At 45.5% G+C, this 12577-nt stretch overlaps 1 protein-coding gene across 1 annotated transcript; it reads left to right on the top strand.

Moving 5' to 3' along the window:
- LOC120909426 (oocyte zinc finger protein XlCOF7.1-like) lies at nt 1-8044 on the top strand. The gene is made up of 7 exons (XM_040321197.1): nt 1-115; nt 2871-2963; nt 3824-3967; nt 4119-4266; nt 4440-4528; nt 4639-4780; nt 7150-8044. Exons 2-7 carry the CDS (start codon nt 2886-2888, stop codon nt 7788-7790), a joined length of 1242 nt encoding a protein of 413 aa, XP_040177131.1. The 5' UTR covers nt 1-115; nt 2871-2885; the 3' UTR covers nt 7791-8044.
- Nucleotides 8045-12577: the final 4533 nt, after the last annotated feature.

Here is a 12577-nt window from a genome sequence, read left to right as displayed (position 1 = left end):
GGGGGGGATGGGTGCTATTGTTGCAGGAAGTGAATGCAGCGAGCGAAACTGCAGCAACCTGACGGAGAGGATATTACGGCTTACCCTGGAGATCATCGACCGGCTGACCGGGGAGGTGAGGAGGATTCTGGGAGCGCCACAAACACGTTTGGTTGCATTTTATTGATTGATAACGGCCAGAAAAAATTACTTTCCTCCAGTTTTATTCCAGCAACAAATCTCCAGGAAGTTGCTGGTTGTGTTTTGTTTTTACATTTGTAATGTTTCTTAATTTGTTTTTTAAATAACTTTATTGCACTCACAACTGTTTTTTTTTTATTAATATTACTTATTTTAGGTACTTAGGGCCAGATTCAGGTAGAATCGCGTTACACCGCCGCAATTTTTCATCGCAAGTGCCTGATTCACCAAGCACTTGCGTGAAAAATTACGCCGGCGGCCTCCGGCGTAAGCCCGCGTAATTTAAAGGGGCGTGTGCCATTTAAATTAGGCGCGCTCCCGCGCCGGACCTACTGCCTATGCTCCGTTTCGAAATTCCCACCGTGCTTTGCGCAAACTGACGTCATTTTTTCGATCGGCGACGTGCGTAGCGTACTTCCGTATTCCCGGACGTCTTACGCAAACGACGTGAAATTTTAAAATTCGGCGTGGGAACGTCGGCCATACTTTATACAGCACATACGTGTGCTGTGTAAAGTTAAGGCACCAAAAACGACGACTAACTTTGCGACGGGAAACTAGACTAGCGGCGACGTAGCGAACGCGAAAATCCGTCGTGGATCGCCGTAACTCCTAATTTGCATACCCGACGCTGGTTTACGACGCAAACTCCCTCCAGCGGCGGCCGCGGTACTGCATCCTAAGATCCGACAGTGTAAAACAATTACACCTGTCGGATCTTAGGGATATCTATGCGTAACTGATTCTATGAATCAGTCGCATAGATACTCTGAGAGATACGACAGAGTATCTGAGATACTCCGTCGTATCTCTGCTGTGAATCTGGCCCTTATATAGCACTGTCAATTTACGCAACTCTTTACATATACAATGTACATTCACATCAGTCCCTGCCCTCAAGGAGCTTATAACCTAAGGTCCCTAATAAGGATGAGCTCCGGCGTGTTCGCACAGTCCATGTGCAGAGCCCGCCAGGAAGTCGGCACCGCGCTGCGCTAATCACAGGCAAGGAGACATTTCCTGATCTCTGCAGCCAAGCATCGGGATAATGTCTCCCTGCCTGTGATTAGCGCAGCGCGGTGCCGACTTCCTGGCGGCTCTGCACATGGAGTGTGCGAACACGCCGGAGCTCATCCTTAGTCCCTAACTCACATTCATACAGGGCCAATTTTAGACAGGATCTGATTAACCTTCTAGCATGTCTTTAGAGTGTGGGAGGAAACTGGGGTACCCGGAGGAAACACTCTGATGTAAGGGGGCTGCTGATGGGACACTCTGTTGTAAGGGGGCTGCTAATGGGACACTCTGATGTAAGGGGCTGCTGATGGGACACTCTGATGTAAGGGGGCTGCTGATGGGACACTCTGATGTAAGGGGCTGCTGATGGGACACTCTGATGGGACACTCTGGTGTAAGGGGGCTGCTGATGGCACACTCTGATGTAAGGGGGCTGCTGATGGCACACTCTGATGTAAAGGGGCTGCTGATGGGACACTCTGATGTAAGGGGGCTGCTGATGGGACACTCTGATATAAGGGGCTGCTGATGGGACACTCTGATGTAAGGGGGCTGCTGGTGGGGACACTCTGATGTAAGGGGGCTGCTGATGGCACACTCTGTTGTAAGGGGGCTGCTGATGGGACATGCTGATGTAAGGGGCTGCTGATGGGACACTCTGATGTAAAGGGGCTGCTGATGGGACACTCTGATGTAAGGGGGCTGCTGATGGGACACACTGATGTAAGGGGCTGCTGATGGGACACTCTGGTGTAAGGGGCTGCTGATGGGGACACTCAAAATTTAAGTGGGCCGGTCTGGATGAAGTCCAGGGACAAATTTTTGTCCCAGTCCAGCCCTGGTTGTACATTACCATCTGCCCCCATGCCATATTTTTTGATCCTCTTTTCATGTTTACGTACATATACCTGCCAAGTGCCCTAAATTCCATGAGACAGCGCCTCCTTCGAAATTAGACCCCCCACCATGACGGACAAAATGTCTAATAGGGGGTGCAGACAAACTGTGTAGTTAGCTTTGATGAAAGCCCACCCCGCTACTCACGAAAACCACACTCTCTGCTTCTTGTGTATAGATGGTGGGTTGTAAACCTTCCACTGCACCACCTCCTGCTCCTGTATAGCACCGACCCATGTATGGTCAGGAGTACTCCCTTCACAGAGCTCTGCATATTCTCCGTAGTTCCAGATCAGGGCTCCAAAAGTCCTACCAAAGAACTGAGAACCGTGTCACATGGGGGCCCAAGTCAAATGACGGGTGTTCCATAGAGGGGTCTTCTCTTTATTACCAGGAGGGCCCCTTCTTTCTGTGATCACTACCACTCCAAACCCTACCACTCCAGATCACCACTCTCTCAATGGAAGGCCCACTATGGAGAAACAACAACATAGTCCTCAGACTTTTTTTTTTTGCCTATGATGCTGCCTCTCTCTCTCTCTACGACTTCCACCTTTTATATTGGATCCTGCCAAAGAGGGCAATGCTGTGACATCACTTCCTGGGCAAGGTAACAGGAGTAGCCTAACTAAAAGAAAAACCTATTAACCCCCACCTACAGGGGCACTATAATATATATATATTTTTTTGCCAACAAAGGGAGGTGTCACCAATTTTTTGGAATGTGAGCTATCATTTATGTTTAATAATTCCATATTTTGTCCACTTTTTCTTAGATTATCTGACGGGTAATGGAGAAGGAGCGGAATCAGATGGCAGAGAGGGTATTATACCTCACCATGGAGATCATCTACCTGCTGACCGGAGAGGTGAGGAGGATTCTGGGAGGTCACATGACATCACTCTTATCTCTATTAATAAAATACAAACCTGACCGGAGAGGTGAGGAGGATTCTGGGAGGTCACATGACATTACTCTTATCTCTATTAATAAAACACAGAGCTGACCGGAGAGGTGAGGAGGATTCTGGGAGGTCACATGACATTACTCTTATCTCTATTAATAAAACACAGAGCTGACCGGAGAGGTGAGGAGGATTCTGAGAGGTCACATGACATTACTCTTATCTCTATTAATAAAACACAGAGCTGACCGGAGAGGTGAGGAGGATTCTGGGAGGTCACATGACATCACTCTTATGTCTATTAATAAAATACAAACCTGACCGGAGAGGTGAGGAGGATTCTGGGAGGTCACATGACATCACTCTTATCTCTATTAATAAAATACAAACCTGACCGGAGAGGTGAGGAGGATTCTGGGAGGTCACATGACATTACTCTTATCTCTATTAATAAAACACAGAGCTGACCGGAGAGGTGAGGAGGATTCTGGGAGGTCACACGACATTACTCTTATCTCTATTAATAAAACACAGAGCTGACCGGAGAGGTGAGGAGGATTCTGGGAGGTCACATGACATTACTCTTATCTCTATTAATAAAACACAGAGCTGACCGGAGAGGTGAGGAGGATTCTGGGAGGTCACATGACATCACTCTTATGTCTATTAATAAAACACAGAGCTGAACGGAGAGGTAAGAAATATTATTACCTCTGAAAAAAAGATCTTTGATCAGATCTTAGCAAAGAGGGACGATGATGGCAACACGTTGTAACTTCTGTTGTTGGGAGATGTATATAGTGATTGCTGATCTCTTTCCACAGGATAACATATTTGTGAAGAAGACATCAGGAGATGGACAGAACCCCATTATGGTTCCTCTACTTTCCTTATTATTTTCAGAGATAAGCAATAAAGAGAAGATCCTAGAAGCCACCCAGAAGATCATTGATATGCTGACAGGAGAGGTGAGCGGGGCCGGGAATTCTGGGATATTATCCAGTAACAGACAAGGGATGTGTTTGGATGGTGACTGTATCATTGTGTGTGTCAGGTTCCTATAATGTGTCAGGATGTCTCCATGACATTTTCACTATTTTATTTTAAATCTACTTTCAGGGTGGCCATTTTAACATATGTATCAAAAAAGAGATAAAAGAAGAAGAGGAGGAGGAAAGTATAATGAAGGATCAAGAGTATTTAGAAGGACGGAAGTATCTCTACAAGGACGTCATGATGGAGAATCAGCCGCCCCTCACATCACCGGGTAAGAGGAGACTTTATTGTAAAGGAGAGAGCAGTACGGAGGCTCCACCTAGATCCCCCATCATCTGACTCAATGATCTGACCGCCCTTACGCGTTACGTCCAATCAAGCATTTATTGAACCTTGTTTATTACAAGGTCTATAAGCAGTGCTTTGTGTGTGTGTTTCCTACAGATGGATCCAGTAATGGGAACCCACCTGAGAGATGTCTTCCTCCTCTGTATTCCACACAGGAGGATCACACCATCCCTCCCCATCATCAGGTAGGTGGGACTGAGAATGCCAAACTCAAAGTTGGGTCTAAACTGTATTAGAGGATATTCTTCCATGTAGTCTCAGGATTTTAGTGCTCACAATCATTATGTAATTTTAGGGTGTTGAAGCATTAAATATAAAAACTGAAGTTAAAGAAGAAGAAGACGAGATGCTTGTCAGTGGAAATCAGCTGTCTATGAAGGAAGCGGAAGTGGTGGTGACAATTACTAAGGAGGAGTCGTCTGTACATGTCAGCACAGGTATCTATTACGTCAGGGGTCTCCAAACTTTTGAAACAAAGGGCCATTTTTTTGTCCTTCAGACTTTTGGGGGGCCGGACTGTGGCCAGCAGAAGTGGAAATTTTCCTGGCATCAATGGAAATAAACATTGCCACATTTGGTATTAGTGGGAGGAATAGTGCCTCATTGTTGGTATCATTGGGAGGAATTGTGCCCCACTGTTGATGTCAGTTGTCAGAATAGTGTCTAATATCAATGGGAGGGATTTGTTTCAAGGGCCAGATAAAGGCAAGCAAAGGGCACCACTGTATTACAGAGAAGAAAAGCAGCACTTCAGATTTTTATTTCTTTCTCATCTATTGAGTGGCACTCTTGAGATGTTTATTCACAATGATAGCATCTATATAGCTTGACGCATTTTATAGATAACTTCCACTCTTCAGGAGCAGATGCGCAATCGGTGTCTATAAAAATATTGTAAGATTACAATGGGTCTATCCACAAGAGAGAAAGGGGGAAAAATATAAATTGTGACATAAAGTCCCAAACCCTCTCCTTAGACTTCCCCAGCTTTGCTTTGGAGGCCGTACACAGACTCTGGATTATTTTTATCACAATTGGGTGTATGCAAATTGACCTATGATAACAATTCATCACGTACATTTTTAGACAGCGTGCACAATCCTTTCAAAGAATAAAATTGGTTTCTTATATGATGGAAGAGCATCCAGTCAACCTATACCACAGCCTAGGCAGTGGACATAATGTACATCATGTAAAAGGTCCATCTCCATCCCTTAATACAACTGTTATTGGAACAGGAAATGTCATGTTCTCAACAAATAAGGTGGAGGTAATATACACCATATGTAAGGTCCATCTCCATTCCTCAATATAACGTCATGTTCCCAAAAATGAGGAGGAGATACTGTACACCATATGAAAGGTCCATCTCCATTCCTCAATATAATGTCATTGTCAGGTCACCTGAGGCCAGGTGACAGATGCACCCCGTTGGGGTCAGGAGTGCACCGCTGAGGTAGTGGACCCTACGGCTGACTGCTGCGGATGGAACTCTGGGTGGTTAAGGTAGGCAGGCCCACTGGAGCACCAACACGAATCCCACAGGGAGCTAGAGCATAAGATTTCCCAGGGCGCGGAGTCAAAGAGCCTGCAGGTGTTCACCAGAGCCTCTGGTGGTGAGGATGGACTTCGCTGCAACTGGCTCCAGGTCGCGGCCCCCAGGGTCTCCCAGTTCACGCTCACGGTAGGCTACAGGAGGATAGAGAGGAAGCAGCAGCCCAGGATAACAAGAGATAGTAAGGGGATAAGCCAAAGATCAGGGCGACTAGCAGATAAGGATAAACATAGAACACGCCAGGGTCACAAGCAGGCAGGGATAGTCGAGAACAAGCCAAGATCTGTAACTGAAATCAGACACAGAAGACACAGCAAGTCGCACACGAAAGCTAAACAAGATAAATATTGATCAGCACGGCTGGCTTGTAGTGCACAGGTTAATATAGAGTTCCCTGATAGGGCCTGGGGTGGAGCCATGCTTTGAGGAGCGATTACTTAAGCAGCCAGGTAAGAGTGGCTGGCCTCTTAATCTGAGCACATGGAGAGGTAAGCTGACAGACAAACATTACTGCTTAACCATGACAGTCATGTTCTCAACAAATAAGTTGGAGATACTGTACACCATATGAAAGGTCCATCTCCATTCCTCAATATAACGTCATGTTCCCAACAAATGAGGAGGAGATACTGTACACCATATGAAAGGTCCATCTCCATTCCTCAATATAACGTCATGTTTCCAACAAATGAGGAGGAGATACTGTACACCATATGAAAGATCCATCTCCATTGCTCAATATAACGTAATGTTCCCAACAAGAGAGGAGGAGATACTGTACACCATATGAAAGGTCAATCTCCATTCCTCAATATAACATCATGTTCCCAACAAATGAGGAGGAGATACTGTACACCATATGAAAGGTCCATCTCCATTGCTCAATATAACGTCATGTTTCCAACAAATGAGGAGGAGATACTGTACACCATATGAAAGGGCCATCTCCATTCCTCAATATAACGTCATCTTCCCAACAAATAAGGTGGCGGAAGATCTGCTCCTTGCCATACCAATGGCATTAGTGACTGTAAACTTCCAGCCAGTGTGCTATAGTTTCTTTGGTTGCACTGTACACCTTATCCGATTTCCATCTTTGCATTATTTTTATCGCTGTACTTCTGTGTCAGAGATCTCAGGAACAGGTCACTACTAGACCAACATACACGACTCCAAACTGTAATACATGAACAATGAACATGCTATTATTATTTTTTCTATTATTTATAATAATAAAAATATATCCAACAGGAGGACACAATGGCTGGAATACCCCAGAGAGACATCCTGTTTTATCTGCTCATTCTAACAAAGAAGATAAAGGCGTGGCACACTGTTCTCCGGGAGTAAGCATTGTTAACCAAAATACACATCCCCAACCTAATCCATTGATAACATCAACAAATCCACAGACTGGTTTGATCCTTTGGAATCCTAACGTAAATAACATACTATTATCCCAAATGTCCAACCAAGATTTCATAGTGCAGATAAATCCTCCCAATCCCAGGGAATCTTCTTCCAATAATCTGCATCCTTTTCAGACTTGTAAAAACTCATTCATAAAAAGACACGACCTGGTTGTACCCCAGGGCATCCACACCAATGAAAAACCCTTTTCGTGTTCCGAGTGTCAGAAGTCCTTCTCAACCAAAGCGTATCTTGCTCAACACCAGAGAGTTCACACCGGCGAGAAGCCCTTCTCCTGCTCCGAGTGTGGAAAGTGCTTCTCCAATAGAGGGAACCGCGATAAGCACATGAGAACTCACACCGGCGAGAGGCCGTTTTCTTGTCAAGAATGCGGCAAACGGTTTGCACAGAAAGTGACGCTAATCATCCACCAGAAAGTACACGAGAGAAGATTGATCCGCCCGAAAACACACACCACCTGAGCTCGCCGAAAAACTGATGGTGGAGTTTCATCGGATCAGTTGTTATGTCCGTCGAGCAATTGTATGACTATAATGATGCAGCATGAAAGGATCGGCCAACCCGTATAGAATATTTTAGTTTTGTTATTGTGGAGTGATCTGTTTTTTTTTTTTTTTGTTACTTACAAAAAGTATTTTTTTTTTATTTATAATTTATGATTGATCTTCATGTTGTAGTTTTGCCTAAAACTCAAAACTTTTTGCCCTCATCCAAACTGGAGATTGTTCGCTCTTCCTGTTGTGCCACTTAACCCTGGTTCACACAAGTCGCACCCTATTTGTGGCAATGGAACCATTTAAATCAGTGCGACTCTGAAAAAAGGTTCTTTCGCTGTTGCGACTCACATTGACATCTGCTAAATGAAGTCACACAGAGTGCCAAGCCGCAATGAAATCGGCTCGAATAGTCGAGCTGAAGTAGCGCAAACTTCAAAGTCGCCCTGGTGTGAACCAGGGCTTAGACCATACCTCCCAACTTTCTGATATGAGAACGAGGGACACCTATTAGAAAAAGTATGTAGGCATAAGACACACCCCCTGCCATGCCCCCTTGAAGGAGAATTATACCAAAAAAAGACTAGGTAATCCCACAAGTGCTTTTTTTTTTTTTTACCGCTATTATTCCTTTATATTGGCTTATAAAATTTACAAATTGCGCAATTTAGAAATTGGATGAAAAGTTTAGCACCGGGAAACCGTTTCTGATAGATAAATAGTGCATTTTATATAAAACTATATAGATCAGACTAAAACGAGGGACAAATGAGGAGGAAAGAGGGACAGAGGGACTTTGTTCCAAATCAGGGGCAGTCATTTGAAATCAGGGACAGTTGGGAGGTATGTTTAGACAAGAATTGAAGGGAAATCCCTCCAACAAGGGCGCAATCATCAATAAGCTGTTTATTTAATGGCGTGAGGATAAGTTTGAACCTGATATAGGCTCTTACGTTCTTCATTCTGCCAAAAAGTATTAATAATAAAAACTATATTCAGCACATCTACTTTTATTACCGAAGTTCTCTGGGAACAATTTTTGGGGGCTCGTTCTTTCTTCGTACGTTGTTGGGGGCTGGTCCTTCCTTCGTACGTTGTTGGGGGCTCGTCCTTCCGTCATATGTTGTTAAGATGTGGACATTACAGTGCAGAGATGACATGGATATTACAATGGGGAGATGATGTGGACATTACAGTGGGGGAGATGTGGATATTACAGTGGGGGAGATGTGGATATTACAGTGGGGGAGATGACGTTGACATTACAGTGGGGGCGGGATGTGGACATTACAGTGTAAAGATGACATGGATATTACAATGGGGAGATGATGTGGATATTACAGTGGGGGAGATGATGTGGACATTACGTTGGGGGAGATGACGTTGACATTACAGTGGGGGAGATGGCGTGGATATTACAGTGGGGAGATGACGTAGACATTACAGTGGGGGAGATGTGGAAATTACAGTGGGGGAGATGACGTTGACATTACAGTGGGGGAGATGTGGACATTACAGTGCGAAGATGACGTGGATATTACAATGGGGAGATGATGTTGACATTACAGTGGAGGTGACGTGAATATTACAGTGGGGGAGATGTGGACATTACAGTGGGGACTATATATGGTGGTGATCTGAAAAATTATCCGATCCATGACTCTGATACGAGGAACGATCCGAACCGTGAGTTTTTTGATCCGTTGCACCCCTAGGTACGCGTTTCGACCTGTGCAGTAGTGGTCTTCTTCAGGGGAATAGATAATTGTATCGCGAAAAGCGTCTACCTTTTTGTCCCCTGCTCCATCTGTCAACCACTTGCCATATAAAGCTTCAATAAAAGGATTTTTGGAAGTGCAGCTTTCCAGAATCATTTCCTTACAAGCCCCTGATCACAGCAGTTCATTAAAAATGTGACACCACTCTTGAGGCAACTGCCGCCAGCCACCCTACAATGTACCCTGCCTGTGATGATTCCTCCACCTGTGTGTTGCTAATTAGATCCTCTCCCATGTTCCCAGGGCCGCCATCAGGGGGTACAGGCATTACACATGTAAGGGGCCCGATGGTCCCCATGGGGTTCGGCTGGCCCCGCTTCCGTTTTTTTTTTTTTTGCATTACACCTGTAAGGGGCCCGATGGTCCCCAGGGCCCCTTACAGGCCCGGCTGGCCCCTCCCATTTTTATTTATTTATTTTTTGCATTACACCTGTAAGGGGTCCCCAGGGCCCCTTACAGGCCCTCCTCCCGGTATTTTTATTATCTCGCATCAGGAGAGAAGAGATTACCCTGCTGCAGGGGGGCCCTAACTAAAGCTGTGTAAGGGACCTCAAAATTTGTGATGGCTGCCCTGCGTGTGCCCTTCAATGCCTGCTGCTTATCCCCCACCTATGTGCCCCCCAATCTCACTGAGGCTCTCCTCCTGCTACTCTATGTCTTCCGATTTCCACTGCTCACCCCCAGATAATCTGTGCCCTCCGTCCCATAAGCCCCATCAGACTTTTTTCAAAAGGATGTGTGCCTGGATCTTGTCTTGCATTCTAACGGCCAACAAACACAATCGTAGTGATGTGCTACGAGGAATTTTAGCTCTTGGGCGCCACCCTTTGGGCACCTTCTGCTAGTGTCGTGTTTGGTGAGCATTGATTCCGAGCATGCGTGTTTGTACTTTTGACTTTTGTGTGACTAACTTGTGTACAGACCATCAGAAAATCTGACAACAGACCGTTGTCCACCAAAAATTTACTAGCCTGCCAACCAAAATTTGTTGGCCGAAAGTTGGACGACAGTTGTCTGAAGGAGCGCACCAACGGTCGGATTTTAGGCAAATAGTCTGTCAACAGACAACCCCCTGCCAACAATCGGAGTCGTGTGTATGAGGATTTAGTCGATTCTCCCGCCCAGGATTCCCCTCTCCCTTCACATCTATGCCCTGCAACCTTTCCCCGACTTTCCTCCTGTATTACAGCAGGTTGCTGGCTCACAGCAGAGAGGATCTGGGGAACTGGGGTCACACTTACCACTTGTGTTTCCGCAGGTAGTACGAAGGGCCATTCACTTAAATAACTACTAGAATAGAAAAAGAATGAATCGCTTTCCTAACACTGAACCGCCTCTCAGCCAATCAGGTGCTCGGGTCTGTTACCTGTCACCTGATTGGCTGAAACGACAGGCGCTGTGATTGGGCACCGCCTATCAGGCGTCCAATCATAACAGAGGACAGGAAGAGAGGACGGGAGAAGACATCGAGGAGCGTGGAGGACATCGCCGTGACCCGCTTTCCCCACCGAGACAAGGTAAGTGCCGGGCGGGCGGGGGATGCACAGTGGCATAATTTGATTAGCACAGTAGTGGCAATTGATGGGCACACTGGCAGCAATTCATGGGCACAGTAGCAGCATGTGATGGGCACAGTAGCGGCAATTGATGGGCACACTGGTAGCACTCATAAAGCAGGGGTAAGTCATGTTAAGGTATGGACGTCGGAACAGCCGTCGTATTTTACGTTGTTTACGTAAGTCGTACGTAAATGGGGCTGGGTGTAGGTTACGTTCACGTTGTACGCATTGAGCCGTCGTATCTAAGGGAGTATATGCGATGTGATTCTGAGCATGCGCGCGCATTCGCTGTTCGTTCGGCCATTCATTTACATGGGGTCACGGTTAATTTTAATACAACACGCCCACTACCTTACTAATTTGAATTAGGCGGGCTTACGCCGGCCCATTTATGCTACGCCGCCGTAACTTAGGGAGCAAGTGCTTTGTGAATACTGGTCTTGCCTCTCTATGTTACGTCGGCGTAGCACATATGAGATGCGCTACGCCTGCTCAAAGATACGCCGCTGTCTGTGAATCTGGCCCTATGTGTCTAATGCTTTTTTTTAAATGTATGGTTTAAGGGATAAGGGTGTCGTTAAAGCCTCCGAAAGCGGTAATTAAAAATGAGTGAATCTTGAAAAAAAAGTAAAAATATAAAAAAAATGGTTGGACCACGTAAGGTTAAAAGTGTAGCGCTGAGCCTGGCAGTGAAAGAGTTACAGTCTGCTGGACTACAACAAAATGGCCGACAAGAGCCAATGGCCAAAGAAGCCTGCCTTTTACCCGTGATGCTGAGTGTTGGGGGGGATGGGCACTATTGTTGCAGGAAGTGAATGGCACAGAGTTGGAAGCGATGGAGGAAAATTGTACCGACCTGACGGAGAGGATATTACATCTCACCCTGGAGATCATCTACCTGCTGACCGGGGAGGTGAGGAGGATTCTGGGAGCGCCGCCAACACGTTTGGATCTTTTTATTGACTGATACGTTATTGAAACTAATAACTTCCTTCCAGTTTTATTCCAGCAGCAAATCCCCGGGAAGCATCTAGTGAACGTACTTCTAGTTTATAAATTTGATGCAACATTTAACTAGCAGACACTTTTTAGGCAACTTTTTTGTACTCACAGCTGGATAATATAAAAAAATATATTTTTCTTTTTTTTTTTATAACCGACAAGTTCGAAGACAACGTTTTGCAGAACCTGTGTTACTGACAGCTGGATAGTTTTTATTTCAAAATATTTTTTTTGCTATATAATCATAGGTAGATGTGCTTTGACCAACGTTCTTTTCTGGAACCCTTTCGCTATTACTGAGCTTTACCATACGTCGGTGGCAGCGGGCAGTTTTTTGGTGTGTAAATCTGATTTTCGGATGTCAAGTTATTTGGTGGCTATATAGTCCCTGAATTGCTTCCACACACCACAGCAA

Source organism: Rana temporaria, chromosome 8 (genome assembly GCF_905171775.1).
Source record: "Rana temporaria chromosome 8, aRanTem1.1, whole genome shotgun sequence".
Taxonomy (NCBI): domain Eukaryota; kingdom Metazoa; phylum Chordata; class Amphibia; order Anura; family Ranidae; genus Rana; species Rana temporaria.
The sequence above is the reverse complement of the archived record's forward strand: the minus strand, read 5'-3'. Positions and strand labels throughout refer to the sequence as shown.